The sequence below is a fragment of the Pezoporus flaviventris genome, unplaced genomic scaffold, assembly GCF_033815535.1.
Source record: "Pezoporus flaviventris isolate CSIRO_AGI_PZ_B2104156 unplaced genomic scaffold, CSIRO_AGI_Pfla_v1 ptg000007l, whole genome shotgun sequence".
NCBI classification, from domain to species: Eukaryota; Metazoa; Chordata; class Aves; order Psittaciformes; family Psittacidae; genus Pezoporus; species Pezoporus flaviventris.
In genome coordinates this window covers 57,084,904-57,111,398 of record NW_026892555.1, presented here as the reverse complement: position 1 = coordinate 57,111,398, position 26,495 = coordinate 57,084,904, and the positions used below count along the sequence as shown (strand labels likewise).

Sequence of the window (26,495 nt, the reverse complement as noted above, 5' to 3'; positions counted from 1 at the left end):
CTTTCCTCATGTCAGCTTCTACAACCTCCAGTTTCCTCACTTGCCCTCTGCTGGACCATCTCCATTTTTTTTTTTATGGCTATCCTGAATAGAGCAGCTAGGGGACCAGAACTGGACATGATATTCCAGGTATGGCTTAAAATGCACTCACTGGAGAGTATGCTGCCCATACTCCTGTTGAGGCAAGCCTTCATTGCTGCCAAGGCACAGGCTCAGATCACTGCCCAGTGGGATTCTCGAGGCTTTTTCAGCAGAGCTGCCCTCTAGCCACTGAGTCCCCAGACTCAGTTTGAGTTTTAGATCATAATTTTTATTCCCCCCCCCCCCCGCTAAATTTTTTAAACAACCCTTCACTGTCCAAATATTTTTTTTAAAGTAACATGTTCTATCTACCTCCTTGTTTTAACACTTCACATAATGGGAATAGAGGCTCCTATTTAAACAGATGATTTTGAAGAGTAGTGTCACTTTTGCTGCAAAACTATGCACACACTCAAGAACTACTACAAATTTACCTCAATAAAGGTACACAGATCTTCATATAAGAAGCACTAACATGTCTTAGAGTTGCATTGTGCTACCAGTAGAGACTTAGAGATGATCTTTACTTCTCCCACTGTTTATTCCCTTGATACTTAGATTCAGCCACTGATGGCACTGATGAGGAATTCAAGGACACCTATTGACATAAATTCTTTATATACCCTGTGAACTGACACTTCTAATTAATATTAGAAGCGTCTTGAAGGTTTTGAAAGATTAGTAGAGTCCTACACAGGAAGAGACTCATAGTGTCATTTAAGCATTTTAGGTTTGAGCTTGTGGGAACTCAAAGTTCTATCAGCATGCTGAACTTGTAGATTTCTTCACTACACTGTTAAGGAAAGAAGATGTTATTGCCTTAATACAATCTCTGTTGAAAGACATTTTGTTTTATTAGTTTGCATGCTGCCCTTTGATGTGTTCAGACTCTATTAACAGTTTTATTACCAGCAGAGCCTCAATTATTCCTGCAGTTTGCTTTTGGTCCATAGAACGCTTGCTTTGAATGATTACATTGTTCAAATACTTTTATATTTTAAGAGGGATCTGATAATTACTGCAAACCTTACTGTTTGGTGTGCAGTACTGAGTAGTTTTACTAACAGTTATTCATTTAAATAGAGTTCATTTTAATCTCATCAGCCGAGAAATAGCTGCCCATGAAAGCAATGCACTTTTTAGCCTTCCCATACCAATCAGATGATTTTTCTAGACGACAAGATATTACACAAAAGTGCTGTAAACAAATATTTGAAGGGAATTACATTACAAAATGGGGAAAAAAGGGGGATATAGTTTCAGGAAAATTTAGTTATCTATGCTTTGGAAGGCTCAGCAAAATAAGGGTGTGAAAACCAGACAAGGTACACCTCTTTCAAAGAGCTAAGAAAAATGATTGTTAACTTCTCGATTCTTTGCAGGTAAAAATTGGCATAATATTATTCAAAACTAACAGGAACACATGCCTACACACATTCACTGGACTCCTAAGAAATTACTACATTGGCATCACTATTCTGAAACTTTTTGGAAAGAGTTCTAGGCAATAAAACTTTTAAAGAACAGGGATAAGTGAAGAAGAGGAAAAGTACAAAATAGTCTAAATCTGGAATTGTTCTCAGAGTAAAAAACCTGGTATTGGTGAATGCGACCAGATCTTCACAAGGTATTCATATTTAGCTTTTGTCTAATATGAATTTTTGAGTGAGTTTAATCAGATGAGAAAATAAAGACTTCATGAGGAAATTTAGATCAACTAACAGTTCAAGCAGAATGGTCAACACAGCAAAACCAGACAGATTTGAAAACCAGAAAGCATAAATGTTATACAAAACAAATGAGGAAGTGAGGAAGGGGAATTCAAATAATATTCAAATTTGGATGCAAATCAAGTGTTATATCTTACCACAAAAGCACAAGAACTCAAGCCTAATAATCATAGATGTTTATCCAACTTCCTTTTGAGAATGTCTTTGCATCTGAGAAGCAATACAACAATCATGAATAATAGCAGTAGCATTTTAGATTAGAGGTCCATAAGGATACTTGCATAACTTCGTATTTGTAGTGACCAGGAGCAACGTAAGAGGCTGAAATGCTCCACAACAAAGCAAGAGTCTTGGACTAAACTAGAATAAACAGTAGGCTAGTTCACATTTCTTAAGCAATAAGAATCTTTATTTAGGCAACCTGGTGGTGGCCAGAGAACCCTGAAAAAGTAACCAACCAACCCAAAAGTAACTGGGGAAACTGAAACAATCAGTTCTTATAAGGATTATGATAATGCTACCATATGTAAATATATTTGGTTTTTATTATAGACTTGTAATTACATTTAAGAATAGCATGGGCTATCACACAGATGACTGTGGTGAAATTTGGTGTATCTCAATGTTATCAGGAATTCACTTACCTTGAAATTTTTTTAAGTTAATAACCACCTCATGGTTTAAGGCCATTTCAATTACAGACTAGCAACTGTGCTGTAGAAGAATCTTGTTCCTGCATACTGAGTTTTTAAACACAAGAAGAACCTGTCCCCTCCCATCTCTTACACAACAGGACTGCTAATGCACCACAGAAACTCTTGGTGCATGCTTCTGTGTGCATGTGCACAGGAGACCTTATTGCTGAGATCCGGTCAAGAAACTGCTGCAGCTGGTATAAGAACTTGTCATAAATCACTGGGACTGAAATACATAAATCACCATTTTCTGAAACCAGTATTTAGCATTCCACAAGTTTCTCCAGGACAATCAAGCAGTGAAAGAAAAAATGTAATGCGGTTCCCCTTGTGTGGGCCTGGCCACAAATTTGATTTAGCAGATCACAGCTAGTAGGCTACTGCTAATCTCTTTCTTGATTATTATTTATTTTTGTGGATACATATTATATAACATGTGCTTCAGACCATCTGCTCCATAGATATTTTTGGCTATCAGAAGTTATTGCTAAAACGTTGTGCAATTTATTTTATTTTGCTTTTGCAGGTTTATATAAAGCACATCAGAATCGAACATAGTAACAGCGGAAAAACCCAAACAAAACCCAACAAAAAAATCTAAAATCTAAAAATCTGATCCTACTTTGATCTTGCTAACTTGAAATTCAAAACCTTAGAAATAGCTGTTGTTGACATAATCTTGAAGTAACAATCTTTCATACTGGGGGGATTAAATCAGTAAGTTTTGAACTTAATGCCAGACCACCTATTTATTTATTTGAAGGGTAAGAACACCAGCATTGACAAATTCAAGCTGCTCTTGCTCCAGGACAGCTGTATCTTGTCAGGGACAGACCTAACTCACACCACTTTCACATTGTGTGAAGGTTATTTACCTTATTAGTGAAAGAGAAGCATGCATTAATAGGACCGGAGATTTTACAAGTAATGGAAGAATTCACTTCTGCTGGTTCTGATTTTGGAGTTTACAGACTACTGTTATTAATTCAGATATGTAATCCTCTAAATTCCCTTTAGGCTCTTGAGTGAATATGTTCTCCATACTTTGCAAGTGATCATTCTGTGTGGCTGGGGTTAAAGTATCTATGATCAAGTTTATGATACAGAGAAATCTCCGCAGAATCCTCCCATGCATACCTACACCAGAGCACGCAAGTTTCCTCTTCAGTAAACTCCAATGCAAATGTGCTAATTTCTACTCTCTTTCTTGCACTCTTCCTTTAAACTCTGGGGTCTTTGGCAGGTGTATGCCTTTGTCTCTTTGTCTTTTATTGACTGCAACAGAAGATGCCCATTGGCCGCGGCTAGCCAACCAGGTGGAGGGGGAGATGAGCTTTGGTTAGGTTGTTTTTCTTAGAAAACATTCACAGGATAATTGCATGCTCATTATTATATACCCATTTTTCATTTAAATATATAAAGAGGCTACTAGAACTTAAAGGCTCCTTTGTAGTTTTTTTACAAAAAAGCATTAGACCTGCCTTCAAGAGATCTAGACTTACATCCACCCTCTTCCAGTGCTTGGAGTATGACCTTGGTTAAGTCAACTTTGTATTTAGACTTGCCAGTTTTAATGTCACATCTAATGCTGGTAAGACATAAAGCTAAAGGTGACTGGATAGAAGACAATAATACAAGCACAGAGCCCTGCCCTATTTTAAGATTAGCTAATTTGCAATCTACTGACTGACTTGGGGAGCTGATAACAGTTACTTATAAGACAGAAAGAAAAACCTGTGCTCAAGTATCTTATTTTACATCACATAAGTGACAGTGAGAGAGAAAGCAGGGAGAATCTCATTCAGAATCCTGATTTTTTAGCCTTAAAAATCCTTGCTGTTAACAGAGCTTGAAAATCTTCAAGAGTTCTGGGAAAAATGTTACTCATTCAACCAGTGTTGCCATTACAGAGGCATTTGGCATTTTCAGGTAATAACTAATAGTTAAACATTTGATTAAAGCAGCTATTTTTTCACATTTCCAAAATACTAATATTTAAAGAAAACTTCACACACTTTGGGAGGTTTGCGCTCATCTGGAAAAAAACAGCATGATATCTCACTTGTATCACTGAGATTTACAGACGTTTAAGTGTGCCTTTAGTGCCACAATTTTTTTTTCAACCTGATCCTTACTATATTCTTTGCAAACTAGCCATATCAAGATCACGCTCTTCCCAGGAACAGCGATAAAGAGGCGATAATTCAGTTCATGAGAAAGGCATGACTTACTTTGTGGAAGTTCCTGAAATATGCTGCTTTCTCATCTGGAAATTTTTCTAGTCTCCTAGGTCCTTTACTGGAAGCCTTCTTGAAAACCAACCAACAACGCCTGAAAATCTGCAAATGAAATCAGTGGATTATATTAGCGTTTCTTTAAAGGTGGACAGCAACCCACATGCATTTAGTTACATAGTTGACTTGGAAAGAAATTTTAAAATTACTGTATTTTATTTTAGAAGTCTTTAAAACTTTGAGAACATCAGTTATTTCTACACAAGTAATCAAAATTCATCAATTTATACATATTGTCAGTCCTTTGTAGACTTTCTTCCTTTGCTTTCTTTCATGCATGCCAAATTTAATAATCCCTGAACTCAAGTAATTCTATGAACTTTGGATACATAAAGAATTATAAGGCTGCATTAGAGAAATTTCAGAAATCCTTCCACGCATTTCTAGCTTTCGTGTTTATAATCTATTTTCGTGAGAGTATTCATACCACTGGGATACTTTGCTTTTAACAGAATACAGTAATCAGCAGGCAGTCAGTATAAACTTGTATGCACAGAAAAGAAAATACAAGGCTGAAATAAACACCAATGTGACCAATACTGGACTACATTATCTAGTTCTCTCACTTCATTAAATGATAAACTTTCTAAGGAAAAACTACAAAGATTATTAACTTTAGCAAGTTTTGAAAAATAAAATCCTTCAGAAAGCACAAACCAAAACAATATTATCCTCTCATTTTTAAGAGAAACACACTAGATTTTGTTTAAAATGTACTTTTCAGCAACAAGGGTACTTTAAGCATTCTGATAGTATTGCCATAACAAGAAGTTATAAATCAGGACTGAATTATCAAATAAGATTACACTCGCAGTTTAAAGGGAAGCTGATTAAGGATAATCCTCTGGACTACATTATGCAAGTAATGGATAGGATATTAACCTAGTTTTATAATCTATGAAAACAGTTTCCTTCATTCTCCTTTTCAGTACTTGCACAGTTTATAAACAATAGCATATGGATTTTTATGTAGTTATTTCAAGGACACATATATTGTCATTATAAAAAATAAGCTTAAGTAACTACATTCTGATAGAATAATGCTGACTACTACTCTGTTGCCATTATCTCAAGTGAGTGTTACCACGCAAAGTAAGTGTTTTCTTTTAAAAAACCTACCATTGAACTACAGTATCAATATGTTTAATTATGAAGACTTTTGGAAGAAAAGATAGCATTTAATGAAAGTCCCTGCAAGTATACTTCTTAGAAAGCATTCAAGTTTTAGTCTTTTTCTACTAAGGTTGCAAAGTGGCAACTGTACAACTATACTTCCTATCTCAGAAATTACTTCATCTGACCTGGGGGAGAGCAAAGACAATATCATATTTTTTGGGGAAAAAAAAAAAAAGACATTACACTGTGGGACATCATAAACCATCTCTATTAGATAGTACTTTCTTTAAACAACATCGTGGCAGTGTTGCAACTTACTTTATCAAAGCAACAGCACTGCTCCCACAGTTATCTTCTGATTAACCCATATTAACGCTTCATAACATTATGGTGTGAAAAGCTTTACCCATAGGTAGAGGATATCCACATTACTTTGACCTTACTAAAAGCAATAGCCCCAAATGTTCAAATGGGACATATTTATTCATTTAATAAAAGTATCACTTTTAATGGTACTCATGGCTCTTCTGGGATCTGGGTTGTTTTGGCTTTTGTTTGTTTTTTTTTTAATCCATCTCTATTTTCAGTTCATCTCTCTTCCTCTGTGGAAAGTCTTTTCCTAAGAAATATTTTCATAAGGGTAAACCCATTGTTTTAATCTCAAATCTTTGACTGATTTCCTTATTTTCATTATCCTCCCTTAATAGTCCTCAAAGACTTCCCTTTAGAAAAACCACATCAAGCTACAGGCTCCATCATCAGTGGAGGGTTTCAGGAGTGAGTTTCAGGAGTCACAGAATCCACATTTTACAGGTGACCTGAATTTTTGACAACTGGTTATCAGGTTACAGAAGTTTTGTCTTAGTTGACCAAGAAGCTTTTTGAAGAGTAAAAGGTCACCTAATGCATACACCAAAGCAATCCCTTCAGTGACAAATAAGCAGGGTTTCCTGAATGCCAACTTCAGCCTTTTTCTACTGGATATCAATCTAGGACAGCGTGGAAGCAAGTTTGAAGCTTTGCAGCTGAAGTAACAAAATTCAAGAGGGAGGCCTTGACCCTTTTACTAGTGGGCAATGTGCTACTGATCTTTAAGGATCACCTTTGTTAGGCCTTTTCCCGGATTTCAGCACTGGTATGAATTCAAAGGCTTCAGCGCATAGACTGTGGGAATGAAGAGGCCTACCTTTTCAAGGAGAACCCTGAATAGCAAGAAGAACCGTTAAGTTTTACCTTTAGACTGTTACTCCTTCAATTTAATGACACTTTTTTTTTCCAGACCTTTAGGGAGAAGAGAGATCTGAAGAATGGAATGGATTGAAGAGGATTCCTGATGTAGTGTGTACATACACAAAGGTACACCCTTGCATTTGAATTTTGCTTTTTTTAAACACACTTTAAAAGCTGGAATAAACGTATACAGTTCCACTTCATTTCAGCAGCATTTTCCCTTATTACACCAACAGACAGTTTGTATCTCAGTGTTTGAAAAAGCATTAGCATATGAATTTACCTATAAATATAGATAAATAGGTGCAGATGTGAGCACACAGCAAACAAACATTTGTGTTTCATAAGGCACTTCATTGTTATACAGAAGCTTACTCAATTATTCACGAACTGTGAGATATCTTTTATCCCTGGCCTACTTTAGGATGCCATTGGCTGTAATCAAAACTTCTGAAAAAATTCTGAAGTCCTCAGATAATTGGGGTAGTCACTGTGAAAGAAAGCCACATCAGGCCTTTAGTAACAGAGAATAAGAACCACTCAAAGTGTTGTCTCCATAATATTTAGTATTTCCTGTGAGATTTAAGTGATCATTTAGAGAAGAGATTCAGAGCAGCCCTGCGGAGAAGGACTTGGGGGTGTTGGTTGATGAGAAAATGAACGTGAGTCAGCAGTGTGCACTCACAGCCCAGAAAGCCAACTGCATCCTGGGTTGCATCAAAAGGAGGGTGACCAGCAGGTTCAAGGAGGTGATCCTGCCCCTCTACTCTGCTCTCGTGAGACCTCACCTGGAGTATTGTGTGCAGTTCTGGTGTCCTCAACATAAAAAGGACATGGAACTATTGGAACAAGTCCAGAGAAGGGCCACGAGGATGATGAGGGGACTGGAGCACCTCCTGTACGAAGACAGGCTGAGGAAGTTGGGGCTGTTCAGCCTGCAGCAGAGAAGGCTGCGTGGAGACCTCATAGCAGCCCTCCAGTATCTGAAGGGGGCTTACAAGGATGCTGAAGAGGGACTCTTCACCAGCGACTAGTGCTAGGACAAGGGGTAATGGGTTAAAACTTAAACAGGGGAAGTTTAGATTGTATATAAGGAAGAAGTTCTTAACTGTTAGGGTGATGAGGCACTGGAATGGGCTGCTCAGGGAATCTGTGAATGCTCCATCCCTGGCACTGTTCAAGGCCAGGCTGAACAGAGCCTGGGGTGACATTTTTTAGTGTAAGGCCTCCCTGCCCATGGGCAGCGGGTTGGAACTAGGTGATCTTAAGGTTCTTTCCAACCCTAACTATTCTATGATTCTATGATTTAATCAGTTTAACAGCAATCTTGAATAAGCACTCACTGCTCAATGAATATGATTTAAAAATTTTGCATTAAGGGCAATGCCATTGTTTTTTTTCTTGAGTAATTCAGAAATATAGTATTATATACATGCTATATTTAGGTTACCTTTTATTAAAGTATCAATTAGAATGACAAAATTTGTTCAGTATAAACCTGAGAAGGATTCTATTGAAATTACCTGCTGAGTCCATGGCATAGCAGAACCTCTTTAAAGAACACCCTTCCTCTTTGTTTCACAAAATCCCACTACCTGTGCAGCTGTGTATCTGTAAGTGATGGCAGTAACTCTGCATACTTATGGTCTGGTGATGACTGATTCAGCTGTCCCTTGCAATATTGTACAAGAATGATTTTCACTACGATGTACAAGCTTGCAGGGGACCATACTCTGTTTCTAAGGCTGGACTGTGAGTAGCCTCATCTCATTAGCGACAGAAAATGATTCCATATCTGGAATAACATAAACTTATCACCCCCAAATGATTTCTGGAATCTTTCAACTCAGAAATTGAACTTCCAGTGCTGCACCATTTCTAGTATCTTTAGAGATCCTTTTTTTATATTTTAATTGAAACACTGCAATAGATCCATTACTAATGAAAATCTCTGCATAATCTTCTTTTCTTCCTTTTCCTTCTACTTAATTCACCTCTCAGCTCTCCTTTCCAGCACGTTCAGATTTTTTAACATTCTTGACTAAATACAGGCAAAAGTTTGGCCTCTGAATGGGTCATTATGCCCATGGCAGGGGGGCTGGAACTAGATGATCTCAAGGTCCTTTCCAACCCTAACTATTCTATGAGTCTATGATTATTCTGCATGCTCATATCATACAGTTTTGTTATATTGTTTTCATGGTTGTTAATAATAAATCCATTAAAAGACATATTACAGGAAATTCATTGGTTAAATTAGGTTTTTAGAAAGAAGAACTTTTTCATTTTTCTAAAATAATTTAAAATAATTGGTTTACAGTGGGAGTATTATGTGTGACTTTTAATTTTCCAGAGATTCGTAAAGACTTTTCCTAGTCATTTACAATAGATGCTTTTGAGAGTAACATTTCTATGTATCCATTGAAATAGCGAATAAAGCTTTGCCAGTCATCACTAATATTTAGAGAGGGGATTTTGATTGACAAGTCTCTACACATTATTCCAGAAACTCCACGTCACACTCAACAAAACCCCAAAACAAACAAGAAACACCCCCCCTTTTTTAATTTTATTTTAATAATGCCAAAAAAAGGAAGTTACAACACTATAAGCTTTGTTTTTCAAGCCACTGAAATTTCCCTGTCCCTATCCAAAAAACAGTATAAATGGCAATCTCTTTCTTGGGTATATTAGAAAATCATTTGATTTTCTGCCAGAAGCTGTAGAAACATTTGTCTCTTGAGAGAAGTAGTAGTGAGTCAGCTTCTAGTCACTAGCAGAAATCCAGCACTGACCAGGATGGGCACCAAAGCATCACTCCTGTGTTGTTGTTTCTTTTTTGCTAGCCTAACCCATTGAATGGTTTTCCCAGAAGACATTTACATAATAAATAACATTTAGTCCCGCATTTACATCTTATTAACTGTAGGGAAAGCTAGTTGTTGTCTCCTCCCTGACTTTCCATGCAGAGTGCTCTCCTGTTAAACAAGACAGTATTTTCAGTGTATGCATTAAAACCACTAAAAAATGAATTTCCTCAAATTTACTTCACTAGTTACCTCCATTAAAAATGGATATTGTTATTTTATGGGGTATGTGAGAGAAATGCAGCGTACTGTGAGTTACAAAAAAAAAAAAAGTCTTAATTCACTAATTAAAAAATGTAACATTCATAATAAGAAAAATAAAAACAGTAGTCAGAGTAGCCATATTTAACCATTGTTTTGACACCCACCACTTTCTGATTTTTCTGTGCATATTTTGGCAAAGGGAGAAAAGATGAGGGGTGACACCTTACCACTTCAGTGGAACTACACTTGTCAAGCATTCAAGTAAAATTTCAGAGATTTTAGAAGTGGCTATTATTTGTAAAAAAGACCAAGAGGAAAAATGGAATGACAAAATAATTCGCGCCTCAGGTAAAGAGGATGTTACAGGATATGAGCTATTGCTGGGCAAAGTCAATACAAACTAAAAAAAACCCAAAATGCCTCATCCATGCAATCCACCTGCCTGAGTTACCAGCACTTTGCATTAAAAAGATGGAAACAAGTACTGCTGTAAGAAGGCATACCTCTCCTCCTGCACTTAGGTTTCTGAGTGTCTTTGAAATTAAGGTGCCCTACAAACAGTATTTTCCCTGTCTGGAACAGCACTGATTTCTCTGTCCCATTTTTTTGAAAAACAGTTTCCACTGCACTAAGTGCATTTTGGGTGGCAAGTTTGGATCCATATGAAGAAGCAAAAGAGATGGAACACTACCACACAGCACTGAGCTCCTGAATTAGTGCAGTGGGTGCAGAGTAGCAGGGAATGGAAGTCAGTTTCTGCTCCTTTACCGCACCATATATCTCCCAGCAACAGAGCAGAGATCCTCCATAGTCATCTGACACCCATCCCCAAATAGGAGGAGCAGCAAAAATAACCTGTAGCCCTGCTCAGAAGCATGAGATTACTTGTTTCTGTCAGAAGCTCTGGGATGCGAGGCCAAGACTTTACCACAAGATACAATAAACCTTGGGAAGTTTTCCTTTATTGATTCTAACTTTCCACCTGCTCTTGGCTATTTCAACGTATTTTCTCACCAAATGTTACTAAAATATCTACCACAAAGCAATTGCAATAAAAGCAAAGCAATATATCCCCAAAAGATCACTAGTAATGTCTTTAATAAAAAATGCTGTCAGAAGGCATGTTACGAAGGCTATCTAACCCAGAAAAATTCCTCATATACGATAACCTTGCGTATACCCTTGAGCTTTATTTTTATCATCCTAATTAGGAAGCAAGGTCAAACCTCTAGTTTATAAACCTGCAACATTATAGTGTAGTGTGTGTAGTGTGACCTGCAACATTATAAAAGACAAACAGGCCTAAATTTTTTGATAGCATTTTTTATTCTTATTATTTTCCAGATTGCCAATCTGCTGGCATTTAAAGTTAGGAATAAAAGAAATATAGAAACATCTGCTACAAACTGTTTAATCTCAGATTAGATCATTCCTTGTGGGCTTGATTGCAGTCAGTAAGAATTAGGTTGGTTAGAGAGAGATGATTAGGGACAATTCACCCAGTTATAGTATACATACGTCATCTTTCTGCTGCCATAACATACCATTATAAATTCATATAGATGTTTATAAAATACTGTAATTTATGGTGTTATAGTCACAAGCTATACATGTAATCCATACAAAGATGTATTTTATTATTAGAGATTTCTGTATAATCAAAGCACACCATAGTAATTTTCCAACTATTCGTATACTAACTAAACTACTGTGTGCATAAACACTTCAGCTACAGAGTCAAGTCTTCTCTTTTTTCTGTGTTTAAAAGGAGCAGGGAATACATGTCTGAAAAGATTTGCATGTTGTATTCCTGTGAAAAAAGTTATACAATTTCACCAACCCTTAAGGAGCCTCTGCTTAAAAACTCGTCACCATTATTTTGCTCTGAACTGTCAGGAGGGCAATTCAAGGACAGAAGGACAGCCTACACAAATAATGCATTCGGTATTCATACCAGTCTGCAGACCAGCAGAATTTACCACTTATATTTGAATTGATCTTACTGTTATTTAAAAAAAATTAGGTCCAGCAGCCATTTTTTAGCTTTCTGCATTTCAGACTCAGTTTTGGTGAGACTAACTTCAGTGATTCTTTTGGAGGAAAACTAATACTGCTTGCTTCACGTTTGGCCTCAGAGTAGGTGAAAAAAAATAAACCTTCAAACCAAACCACAATAAAAACTTGGTTGTAACTGTTTTAGCTGGCATGCAGCAGGAAAATCTCAGAATTTGCAACATTTTTAAAGAAATTATTACGCCCAAGAAATCTCAAGCATTTTACTGAGCTAAAACTGGATGCGTAGAACCTAATTATGAACAATATGTAGCCAGAATTTGTACCCAAGTTCGTATCTCCTCCCACAGGTACTTTTCTAATGTGATCAGAAAAGAATACCAACAGAGAAAGTTATGGTTTCATTATACTTTAATATGAATTTTGAGTTACCTCTCAAACTGAACTGGAGAAACTAACTTAACTCATGACTTTTCTTTGTGGAAATACCAGCTTCCCCTTCCCCCCCCCCCCCCCCCCTTTTAAAATGTTTTACTCTAATTAGTTACAAATATACACACCACAGATGAATATGACAAACCACAAACAATGGTTTGATATTATGAAATAGAAAGCAATATTTATAGATGAAAAGATATAACCACTTTCATTAGTTTTTAATCATATGGCTATGTATTGAAATAATGGAAATACCACTGCAGTAAACCTTCTTAATTTTTTTTTACTTTTCCATAGATGAGCTTTTTAAGATGAAATGCAGTATCTTTTACATATATTTAGTAGGCTGTCATTACTTTGTTCTTGAGAAAGTTAAAGGCATTTAGCACACCTGCAAGGGAACTTAATGCTGAGAAACAGAACAGTTTGAGTTATTAAGATAGTCTTCTTATTTACGTCTTTATAAAAGTAAATTTAGACCTTTGCATGCAATCTGCAATAACACATATTGAAAGATTGTATCTATCTGCTCAGATCCTGTTTTATTTTAGGAAGGTGGGGATTTGTGAAATTGTGATACAATCAAAACCGTGCAACAGAATACCTTAAAATGAAGCAGAGCCTCCAAACAGGAGAGCAATCGCAAACATTTGTTCCACACTACTGAGGGGCAAAATATTAAATAATTTTTACAGCTCGCATTTAGAGGGTTACAAGCTGAAATTCAGCTTCAGAATCCAAAATTACCCCTTAGCTTTATATCAGTTAGTATTCTATTACACCTATTCCTACTTTTCTCTATGTTACCACACAGAGCCCAACTTAGCAGAGGTATTGCAGGTATTAGTCCTCAAGATGCTCTTGTTTTAACTAATAAGTGGAAAGTGTGTTCTGTATAGGATTTAATATAGCTGAGCACAGCACCAAGTCTAAAGCTCTTTCCACAAAGAACAAAAAATGTGAGCTGAATATAAGTGCCACTGTATATTTATGTAGGTGTATAATTCCTAACAGCAGTTGATCCTCAAAGCAGAATAAGAAAGTTAGTCTTTTATTCTTGCACATATTTTGTCATTTCAGCATATATGTAGAAAAATCTTGCAAATCCAGACACACCGATACATATGCTAACTGTAATCTATAGGTGCCGTTATTAAATGCCCAGTCACAGTCCCAGGCATGCATGCAATGTGTTTAAATACAGTGGGACTAAACAGCATACAAATGACACTGTGGAAAAACAGCCCTTCAAACATACTCTGATACATGGTACTACAGAACAGACTCTAAAAATGGCATTTATCCATGACATATCATTCAATAAACCTCTGAAGTGTAAGGTTGTATGAATCAATCACTTTGGTTTCCTACAAATCAAATGTATCCTTCTTTATGAAGTTACATATCCTGCTTTGACTCTCTCTTAAGTATTATGACATGTCTGCTAGATTTTACGGAGAAATTAATCTTATATAGAAAAGAAGATGTTCTGCAGTAGGATTCAATCAGGACCCTACAAAAAGTAATGATAAAGAGGATTCCTAATATCAGTGCTGTGTTTTTAACATTTGATCAACTGCATTACTATAACCTCTAGGTTAAATCTCCTCCTGCCAAAAGATCATAGTTTAACAGATGCCAGCACGCCCCAAAGACCTTCATTACATCTTACTTTTAATCTAATTGAAGGGGAGGAATATGAATTAACAGTTCATGGTAAGTGGAAATAGTTAAAAAGAGTTAGCGAGAATCCTCTGCAGCAGGAATAAAATGGATAATAAAATTGAGCACTGCAGTGAAATTTTCAGCAGTATTCATACACAGAAGTACCTGGAATTTTTAAGTAATAAATAAATGAATAAAAAGTCATTTGCTGTGGGTCTTCAGAGTTCAAGAGGAACATAAAGATACATGTTTCAAATACTTCATTTATGCCTATTAGTGATTTACTTTCTGCCTCTCTTATGCTACTTATTTTACAATATTCCCTGAAAATCTTAGCTTAAGGATGTTACCAGTCTTGCTACTACAATGCACCAACGTTGCACTGAATCACCATATAATCCAAAGCAAGAAAAGGATGAGAAAATATTTTTACACACAACTAAGAGGATTTGGAAGAAAAAGTTATAGCCCTTAGCTCTTGTAACTACCAACACCAGTTCTGTTCAGCTTTTGTTGCGAAAGCAAATTTTTAACAGATAAAAACAGCTTTTACTCAAAGAAAACTAGCATGAAAGAGTTTCCCTAATAACTCAAATGCAGCTGGTGTGTTTCAGTTCTACCCAGGATGTTCTGTGGGGAAATGTGCTATTACACGGGATTAGAAATTATGTTGTTAAAACCCCAGGGAAATAATGCAGAGGGAAAGCAGATGATTTCCAAACCCAGCCTTCGTAAGACCAAAAACCCACTCCGAATTCCCTGCTCTGTACCTGTGATAGGTCTCAAAAAAGTCTGCTCTAGAAGTGGTTTAGAGATTCCTGAAAAGTTTATCCAGGTATATCCACAGAAGACATACATGCCAGTGCTTTAAGTATGCTTTAGCTCAGATCAAACCAGCAACACTCAAGGCCTCACTAAGCAAACACAAATTTCTTCGTTAAGTGAAAAATGGTCATTCCACCAAATTGTTAATATTAGAGGGGAAAAAAAATCAAAAAAACCCAAAATCCAACAAAACAACAGCATCCCCACCCCCATCACTTCCATTGATTATCACCAGCTTTCCAGAGCTTGTAAGAGATAAGACTTTCCTTTTACAACCTTTTCCCATGGGCATAAGAAAATTATTAGTCTGCCCAACTGATGCTATTTATTTTGATATTCTCATCAGCATATAAATAGAAAACATCTTGATTTTCTACACTCTGTGGACTACCTAAAGGCAGGAGTGGGTAGAGGAAGAGAAAAAAAAGAAATAATATTGTAGCATTTCTGTTCAAATCAGACAGTCTGTGATCCCCTATACAGTGTACAAACACCTAGCATATTGGTTCAATATTAGCTAACACAAGTCCTTTTCTCACTTGCAGTATTAAAAGTGCAGATAGGTCAACAGCAGAAAATTGTGTTGCTCACTTCCCATGACTGCTGAGATGGTCTCAGCTACAAGATCTTAAGTTGCAATATGTAGTCTAACATAAAAGGGAAAGAGGAAAAGAGGGTGAAAAATTTTTGTGCTCTTTAGTGTTAACTCTACCAGAATCAAAATTTGGCTTTGCAGTGTTAACTAACTAATCCTCAAATTTTACTTGTGAAGCTTGAGTGAAATTTTTAGCGTAAGACTTAAAATGAAGGAGAGTTGCTACAGATACAGCTTTATTATATAATGAGAGCAATGAGTAAACTCACAAAACCACAGCAAGTCTGCTTTGTTAAGCAAGTCAGATTAAGCAGCCTTTCCATGAAAAAGTCAGTAGAAAACTATATTTAGAAAATAAAATATGTAGATTTTATGGAAAAAACCCCAAACCCAACAAAACCAACAAACAACCCAGCAGGTTTAATAGAATGATTACTTATTAATAGTTCCTCTGAATAACAACGTACTATGAATCATGACCTAAAAAAATATTGCTGAATACTGTATGATAAAAGAGACTGTCAGAGAACAGACTAATAATGTTATTATAGTTTTTGTATTATGATAGTAAATAAATAAGCAAAGCATTATGACCAGTTCTTAACCTCTTCAGGATAAGATTTATGCATATGGTGCCAACTGACTGGCTCACCACAGATACTGTCTTACACATCAAGTCCACAGAAGGTGCAGACTCTTGATGTTTTGTAACAAAGTCGTGGAAAATTTCCCATTTTCAATACCTTAGAATTCAAGTTTCTGATCTGGGGGTTTGTTGGGGAGGAGAGACAAGGAAGGAAAAGAGATTTCAGTTAGAATTACAAAAATGAACGTTCATAATCCCAGGCACCCTCACTGAATAATTCAGAGTTTGAGAGGTGTTTTTTTGTATTTACCTAAGCTCTATATATCAGAGAATACGTACTGACAGCAGAAGCTAACCTTCCGTTTCCTGATGTTCATCAATATATTTTCTGGTCATTCACCAATAGATGTATTGATATATTTATATTATGGATAGGATTCTAAATTCACAGTTACATTGCCAGGATTTCAGAACTTAAACGAAGCAACTCTTTTTACATGGCTGTTATGCTCTTGCCAGTATACAGGCAGGTCTACGCCCGGCATTGCAGAGCAGCGATAGCTACATGTACTGCCTTTTTGTTTTGAAGTCTGCACTTAAAATGACCCTGCTTCCATATCAACTGAAATAGAGTTAGGTAACAGTTGGGTATAGATGAATGGGAGGAAATGTGCAAGTCACTGAGCCCTGCCTCCTTCAGTTGCAGAATGCCATGCAATAGGTGCTTGCTACTTTTTTCATTTCCTTCTCTACTTGTCACAATATTTATAACCAAGGAGACATTTGAAGTCTGACAGTTTTTCTTATTGTACTCATGGTATCGGTTTACTATGATAGAAATAATTTATTTCCTTAGGAGTAGCAGGGAGTAAAACTATCGGACATTTCACATTCATAATTCTTTTTTCATACATGCTCATTGGCTAATATGCAACCATGGTGCCTTGAAGAGCTAGCTTTTATTGTGATTTAATTTATGAGCCTTGTCCCAGTGGAAATTTTAATTCTTGCAGCTAACATCTGCATGAACAGATTTTTGCCTTTGATTCCAAATCACTTGTTTTAGTACATTCCTCTATTGGCTTTTGTATTTTTAACGTATATTATAATGAATCTATCAGCAGGAAGAGCTGTTCCAGTGCAGACATGGCAGATCAATGCAGCGTTCACCTGTGAACTCACAGCATTAGGTCACAGCGAGGCAGCTACTGTGACACACTCAACAGCTGAGGATGCTGTACCATCTTACCTTATGATGGCAGAGCCTTTTGTTCTGTTTTTCTTTATAAGGATCCAACTCTATTCTTTTCAGACAGCACATGATGTGTAATTTCTCCTTTGACTCCACTACCTTTCAAATTAACAAACCCCTGCTTCTTACTGTTTTCCCTCAGGTTTTCTTAAGTCTGCTCTGCTGGACTTTAAGTATCTTTCAGTACCCACCTTAAATGAGTTCAGTCTTGGTTCATAATGGATTTAAGCTCTAAAACTTATAATGGAAAATCAGCCATATTTACAGTGAAAGTTCTTTACTTTATCATAGAAATCTATATTTCTCAACTACTACTTCCATTACTACTGCTGTTTCTATTGTTGCATATGGCAGGAATTTCTTTCTACTATGAACAGTCTCCATTCTTTTATTATTAGCAGCACAGCAGTAGAAGAATATTATTAAAATTAGTAATTGTCTCACAGGATATGTTCCTGTGCAAAGCCATGGAGGAGTTCATTTATTTCTATCCTACATACACAGCTTAAGTCTCCTATTATTAAACATTAGCAAACTTCATTCTACAAAAATACTTACTTAAATGTGAAGTTTACATGTAAAATATGTATATGCAAAAGATATTTTGCATATCTTTGTTTCCAAAGTCTGCAGAAAAATCATTCAAATGCAGTTTTTAATGGTACAGGCATTGAAGACAGGGGTTTATGGGGGTTTTATTTTTTTCTAAACTTGTTGTTTGCAGAAAGTAATAGTATATTTGTTCAATACTTTGTTTTCTGTGCCTTATTTATATAAAACTCTTCCAGTCATCTTTTACAGAGGAAAGCCTTGATTAAAAGTGACTGAAAATAATATTCCTACTGATCACCAGCAGAAATGAGAAGAAAGCAACTTTGTTTCAGAAAATAGCCAAGTTTGACTTCAAAATGTTGTCATTTAGATGTCTGGTCAAAATTACTGTGAACAGGCCTACATGAATATTTTCCCAGTTTCCCTTCATAATTTTCTTTCTTGCTCATTGCTAACAAAAATTCACAACCAAATATAGTAAAAAATCAGGAAACTAATACTTTTACAAGATATACCAATGCAGATCAGTACTAGAGCTGATCTTTTGGACAAACTCTTTTTAGAAGCATGGTACTATTAATTTTTTTTTTTTTTTTTTAAAATCCTCTATCTTCCTAGCAAAAATCATTAGAATTGTCTTGACAGAATTTGCACAAAATAGTCCACACACATTCAGCTTGTCTTTCGGTCCTCTTCAGCATCCAGAAATTGTGAGAAGTCTACAATTTTCTTTATCTTAGTCTTTGGTTCTATAAGTCTTCAACCAACCTCCAACTGAAACACTATAAAATCCTTGCACCCACACAATTTTACCTAGAACTACTAACAAAAATATTTTCAGTTCCTTTGGATCATCAGTTTTTGTTCAGGGACCAGATCATATTTTGGTCTTAGTTAGAGTCTTAGTGCTTATTTAAAATGGGATTATCTTAAAAGAGAAGTTAAAAGTTCTCTCTCCTTCCCTCATGTCTATAAATAGAAAATAACAGTTTAATTTATGAAAGACAATAAGGAGCCTTTGATGTTTTTTCAGGAAAAAAAAGAAAAAAGAAGAAAACCTCAGTGACCGTAAGCTAATTCAGTAACACAATACAACACACACTTAATTGCTTTAAGGTCGTGCATGTTATGTCATTCTACATGTCACTGTTAGTTTTAACAACACGGCACCGTTTCTCCAGAGATGCAAGTCACTTTTCTAAGTGGGTGTTTGTTCTAAAAGTATATCCACAACTAAATGTCTGAATGTGTTTGTGTGGTGTGTGTATACCTTTACTCAGAAGCTTTACTGGGGGGAATGTATACCCTCAAAATGAAGACACAGGTGGTGTCAAAATTTAACCAATTTATAAGCACCTCAAATGGAAAATTAATTAGCACTAAGGATTTAAAGGATATGCTATTAAAATCATAAGCACTTACACATTGCTGACTGAAGTTCTTCATTTTTAGGGCAGCACTTTCTCCAGTGTTACCACTGATGATTAATATTTCTTAGAACTATCATAGAGATGGTGTGTGTCTTGTCAGAGAGTGCTTACATTAAGAAATCTATTTTAGTATCCCTCTCATTACTGCTGCAGAGGATTCCTGCAAACTGTGATCAGCAAGAGTTTGATATGATGGCTGAAATTATTTTAAAATCACATGCTAGTAGTCAGCAGTCCTACTCAGGGGTGTTGGACTAGTTAATCTCCACCCAGCTAACATCCTAAGAATATGTGTATTAATGATGAAATGCAAGCTTAAATGCTTATATTTTGTGTTAGAGTCATGTGTAGCTATATTTTTTTCTCTGCAAATAATTCCTGAGGAAAAACAACTTGGAGAGCTCTTTCTCTGAAGACACAGCCTTTTTATTCATCTCAGTTTTGCCCATTATTCCCTTTAGAAATGGACTTAAGTGGAGCAAAATTGGTTCATACAGCCTACAAGAGGTTTTGCCACTTGTAGACTCTAGAAGCAGGGCAGGGCTCCCAAGCAAACCAAAATGGTTGAAAGGCATCAAAGCAGTCTTCTATCAAGGTCTACTTCTGAAACCAGAAAACACTAACACAGTACTTGCTTTTCCCAAGCCAACCTTAGTTGGCTTAGTTCTCTTTCCATTCTCCCTCCCACATTCTTTTATTGCTACCTTCTTAACAACAAAACTTCAGGGGAGAAGTAACAGGATGGTGGCTCTTTCCCCTTTTAAGATTGTGAAAAGATCTGAAATTCAACTTTCTCCCTTTTAAATAAAAGAAGGTGTTCAAGTATCATCAAGATACTTGTATCACGACATCTCTGGGAAAGTGCAAAACTTGTATCTTTTACTCTCAGTTGAGGATAACATGCATCCTGCGCACATTAAATATGACCATTTTGTTAAATTTCAGATAAAAAGTGTATATGGCCAATATACAGGCTTTTAAATTAAGATTTTTTTATTTTATCTTATCTTTTCTGTAATGGCACTTTTCTCCCCTTGTCAATGTCATGTTTTAAGAACCCTGAACAAATCACAGTGTTTACAGCCCTGCCACTATTGTAACAGTGGTTTTGATGACGACATCATGAAGGTTACACCACAACCTAGGCTAGAGAGGCCAAAGGCTCAAATCAACTCCTTCTGGTTGATTTCAGAAAGGTACTTAATGCCTTGCACTCTAGAAGTTGAGGTTTCATTGATCTTAGAACGTTCTTCTAACATTTTCATTACCAATCCAAGAGTCCTAAGTGTCTATGACCTCTGTGGCTCCACAGATGTAAATTATTGCTTGAACAGAAAAGGATTTGCTTATAAGCATTCCAGAAAACTTATTTCCTGCATGTCAGCTGCAACTGATGGCTCTGAATGAATAAGGCAAAAAACTTATGTGTGAAGACACCCAGGGTAAATAGCTGGATTTTGATTAATTTTTCATCTAAACAACTATAAGTACTGCTGAAGGCAAGCATAGCAAGTTGATTTGAGCTATTCACCTGAAGTGACAAAAGGTTTAAAAAAATGTCCCATTTTCAATTCCTCATAGTAGGTTCCTTTAAGAAAATATGAGGGTAGTAAATATATAAATAGAGGTTGGCTATCCTTTTTTCTTACTCACATGTATTTCCCACAGCCAAGGGAAGCAACTTTTCACAACTAAATGCAAACTGAACTAATTCAATTCCTGGAAATTAGAAGAAAATGAGAACTAGATTTTTAGCTTGTCCCACTGAAAAATCATTTTTCAGATAGAATGAAATAAGTAACATCTACTGCCCAGAAAAGACTCCCAGATGGTTCAAGTCTGAGAATTTTGACGGTGTAAATGGCACTTGTACCTCCGTGATCTGAAAGCTGGCACTTCACTTGTTTATGAGCAAGAATTTATTCTCTGGGCCTGAAACTTTGCATCCATTCAAGCAGCAATGACTAAAACATGGAAGAGAAAGAGGTCCAAGCAACTACACTTACTATCTTGTGATACCAACTCTACTTGGAAGCAATTGCATCTGGCCTCATGGCTGAAGGCCAGGATGGCTGTCCACAAGAAAATTAGCTACCCCAGGAATAATGAACAGATCATCATCATCATCATTTGGGAAAACTCAGAGGAGAGTTATGGCTCAGACACACATTTTGTATTAGAAGTAGCTCTTGTGACTATAGTGGACAACCCCTAAAAATCATCCATCTCATTCATGATTGCTCCTGTTCAGACCCACAGGACAGATATTGTCTGCATTGCAGCAAAACAAGCAGAGTGTAACAGTCTCAGAAATTACCATTTCTCTTCTATTGTTTTATGATACAGCCCTCTCCCCAACAATTTCTTTACTTAATCCTTCTAAACCAAGGAAAAAAAAAAAAGTGCAACAGAACACCTTCTCTTGCATGCACACATACAGATATCTAATCAGAAACTTCAAAGTACATGATCATGGGTAGTTCCATCCTCCATGGCTTTGACAGTTCCAGGAATTTAATGAGAATTTGTGCATACAGCTTACTGGAGAACTATCATCCTGTTTCATGGGAACTGAAAAGGTAGGTGTTTTGGGAGAATATTACTGTTATTACTACTACTAAAAGAATTAGAATATACAAAACAAGTGATGCACAATGCAATTGCTCACTACCTGCCAACCAATGCCCAGTCAGTTCCCAAACTGTGGCCCCTGCTTTCCCCCTAGTTTCTATGCTGAGCACAACATCATATGGTATTGGATATCTTTTTGGCCAGTGGGGGTCAGCTGTCCCAGCTGTGTCCCCTCCCAGTTTTTTGTGTACCCCCAGCCTCCTCACTGGTGGGGTGGTGCGAGAAGTAGAAAAGTCCTTGACTTAGTGTAAACACTGCTTGGCAACAACTAAAACGTCAGTGTGTTATCAACATTATTCTCATTCCAAATCCAAAACACAGCACTAAGAAGAAAACAGCTATTAAGAAGAAAATTAACTCTATCCCATCCAAAACCAGGGCAGTAGGGCAACATGGTATTTATGTAAACTCTGCTGTAATCTGACATCTCCATTGAGCACCCTAATTCCTGGGTTGAAATATTATTTTTTTTTCTTGCACCACTTTGAAACAGGCACAGAAACTGAACCTCCCAAAATTCAGAATATTAACTAATCAGCTATAGAGAAAGAAAATAATCTGAATGTTCTGAGATAGAACATTAATGTCAAGGTTTGGTGTATTTTTATTTTTTCCTTTTACTGCTAGATGTCATAGAGTAGAGGCTTCTCCATCATTTATCATTTTGCATTGGAGCTGACAATGAAGCATAAACGCTGAACTGGTGGCATCACAGCCATTTCCATAGCAACACATCAATTTCCCAAGCACTGTCATGTCTCTACAGTCACTGAAAGCTGAAAGAAAAGCAAAGCTGAGAGAATGTTTGTCAACCATTCAAACACAGGACTATTTTCAAGTACCCTCTTAAAATAGGCCAAACTCTGTATTTTCAGTTAGAATACTGGCATAAATACCTAAAGAAAAACAAATACCCTCCCCCCCCCCAAAAAAAAAAAAACCAAAAAAAAAAAAAAACCCACAAAACCAACAAACACAACCAAACAAAAAAACCACAAGTGTTTGGGTTTGGTGGTTGTTAACATTGAAGATTTTTAGATAGTTCCAGTAAACCTGCAAATGGATGACTACTTCAAAATAGATTCTTGATTTTATTGTTCATTTCCATTTCTTATATCATTTGTATCACAACATAGGTTATCTAAATAAGGGATGAGCTCTTTAATGCTTTACTGCAGTAGCACTTAATATAGCTCTTAGAGGATACAATGTATACTAGGTTTTAAACATGAAGTTGATTTAAAATCTCTTCGCCTATTGCTGACATTCATTATTTACTAAACAACACTAATAGCAAATTGATATTCACAACAGCATAATTTTCACTATTGGTTAACAAATAAAAAAGCCCTGAAAGCAAGCAATCACATTAATAACAAGATCATAATTTCTGAACATACCAGTAAAATTTAAACAAACAACCCCCCCACTTAATACCACCTTTTTTAGTAAGAAGTCTGAACGCCAATTAAATTTAAAAATTGCATGCTCTTTCTAAGAATGTCCCATAGCGTGTTATTTCTCAGAAGAAACCTTAAGGCTAATAAAAAAAATCATTTGACTACAAATTGGTTTGCCTTCAATACAGCCAGGCCAATTAATCACTGTGCTCCTATCAGAGTATTCAAATATATTATATATTGACAAGTTGCCTACACAACAGCAGCCTTGTAATAGAAAGTAAAAAGCAAAATGAGGAAAAATTAATAACATATTGAACACATGCTTTCTCTTCCAGAGTCTCCTCTGTTTTACAGAACTGCTCTGAATCAAGCCTCCATACATTCCTTCTTCCCAACTCACATCTTTATAATTTCAGCCCACCCATACATACCTACCCAAGAGCCAGCATGGGTTGGTTGGTTTGGTTTTATTTTCCTCAAATCCTGTAACCCTTTAAGGGATTCACAGCAAAAAAAAAAAAAAAAAAGGTTGGCTTGGTAGACTTCTACAAGAACCAAATACTTCCAGTCAGCTCATCTTAAACAGCCATTCATCCCACACCTAAAGGATTTTATACCCCTTCTGTGACTAAAGGAAAGCCCTGCATTAAAAGATGGGTCTATAACCAAATTAAGATATTTCTATCAGTCAGGAGAGGGGTAAGGAACAACATAGATCATCTCCCAGTATTATGCATCACATGAGACACGAGATTCACGGTGCCTGGTACCTTAAAAGAGAAATGGCTAGCTGCATGGAGAAAAGGAGAACCAGTGTGATGTCTGAAAATGTTCTGTGATGCAGCAAGGTTATGATTCACAACACATGTTTTATCTGATAGCGATGTAACCAAAACAAAAAATGTAAGTGAACTTAAAATTTATTCTTCATGTACGAGAAACATGTTTGGAAGAGATCTGAGCTGTGGTATGAATCTTCTCTGTTTACTGCACCCTTCCCATTTCCTTATCTGCTGAGCCCTACTTCCTCACACCCCATCCTCTCACCCTCTTATTTTCTCCAGTTTCAGCTGAGCTCTATGAACTCATTCAACCCCATTACTTTCGTTTTCATTGCCCTCAGTCCCACATTTCAGGCATGCATTCAAGGTCCAAACTTTACCAGCTCACCTCCATTCATTCCAGTACATTTCCAGCCCACCGCAGGAAATACCTCTTGATCTAGGAAAGCCATGAACACATCTCTCCACTTTCTTGCTTGAAATTCCTAGAGTTCAGAACCTCCCTCCTACCAACCTGTCAAACTCACTAAATCACCTTTTATTCATGTACATAATGCAGTGAAACATCTAAAAAGTGCAAGCATTTACCCAAGAGATAACAGCAATAATGCATTACTATCAAAGGACTAATGTTTCCAACTATTTGGCTGCAAACCCATACTCTGCATCCTTTTCCTCTTCTGTATCACTTTTATAACACAGTACCAGTTATGCTACTGGTTTTCTAGTTAGAAAAGTATCTTTCACAGGAGGGGACCTAGCAAGGATTGTTCATGCAGTGTAACAGGAGAATTAGAGAAGAGAATAATAGTTCATCTCCTGCTCAGTTAGGTCTCAGTACAGAGGATTGATTCAGATAACCTCACTAATGTGAGATTTCTCTTTTGTTGCCTATCAACAATTTTAGTAATTTCTACACCAGCTGAAAGACTCAGAGTTTTGGAAGTGTACCTAGCTTCCTTAACGTACTTCGAGAAAAACATTGCAAAAACTGCTGAACCAGATAACCTTCTTAGAAAAGAGTCTACATAGCAGCTGAGAAAAATAGGTGTGAAAATTACCTGTGGTACTAAGTCCACAGCTGCTGCCATTTCCCCCATTACTGCAATGCACGCATGCAAACAAGTGGGTAAAAAAGATTGAAGATGTACCTGCCACAATTTGCATCGGCTGTTTTGTGACTGTTCATTTTTCTCATGAGACCGTAAACCAGCTCTTTTCAAAACAGGTATGTCACGTAACTTCTGGCCTTTTTTTTTGCCTTTACTCTAAGGAGTGGAATTGCATTTGCCCTGCGTTCTATTCTATCTTCCCTGTTTAATACACATGAAAAGTCATGCCTGCATTTACTGTTTCACAGATTAGTTGTTGCTATAGCACTTGATTTAATTTTCTATTTTAGACTGTGAACTATAAACATATGCAACCCTGGGAACTATAAATATAAGAAGCAGCAGTGAATTCTTCACACAGTTTTAGTTTTGCCTCAAAACTATAAAAAGACTCACATATTGTAATTAAGAAAAGATATTTCAGGTACTACAGATGTAATTGTAAATATTTATTCATCGTCATCTTTTTTTTTATTTTAGTCTAAGACAGGGTCCTGATTCCACAACTGTGATGACCTGACAGCCTGAGATGGAAATCAGTATTATGCCATGAGAGCAAGATAATAACTTTATGCAAAATGACTCTCACTGTTCATTTTTCTTAAGAGCAAAATCATTAAAAGTACAGCATAATGCTCTGTAATTATAATCTAAGTCATTTCCCCTGTTAAAAATACATTCTAATTGCTTTAAGTGAAAACACATCATTATAACATCCCTTGAAAGGGGAACTAATAAATAGATTAGTAAAATCCTACAGTTAGTACATTAAATCAAGTTTATTCATTCAGCTGAGACTGGAACACGTAAAGTACATCTTATGGAAAGACACAATTAAGGAGAATGGCTGGTTCATGGGATTAGCCAAGGGATATTGAGTCTTCCACATTCAGCTCTGTGGTGTGAATCCTGCCCGGCCTGGTGTTGACTGAAGCTTATTACCATCTGCTGCCTGTTCAGTGCCCTACATAAAATGAATCAGTTGCCTTTCCCC

The 26,495-nt window shown here is 36.5% G+C and overlaps 1 protein-coding gene across 1 annotated transcript in view; it reads right to left on the bottom strand.

Annotated features, from left to right (window-relative positions):
* Positions 1-26,495, bottom strand: part of DOK6 (docking protein 6) — a 236,454-nt gene that overhangs the window by 143,826 nt on the left and 66,133 nt on the right. Inside the window, exon 2 of the mRNA XM_061448884.1 lies at positions 4,738-4,845. Coding sequence (XP_061304868.1) covers positions 4,738-4,845 — 108 coding nt within the window. The remainder of the gene's footprint in view (positions 1-4,737; positions 4,846-26,495) is intronic.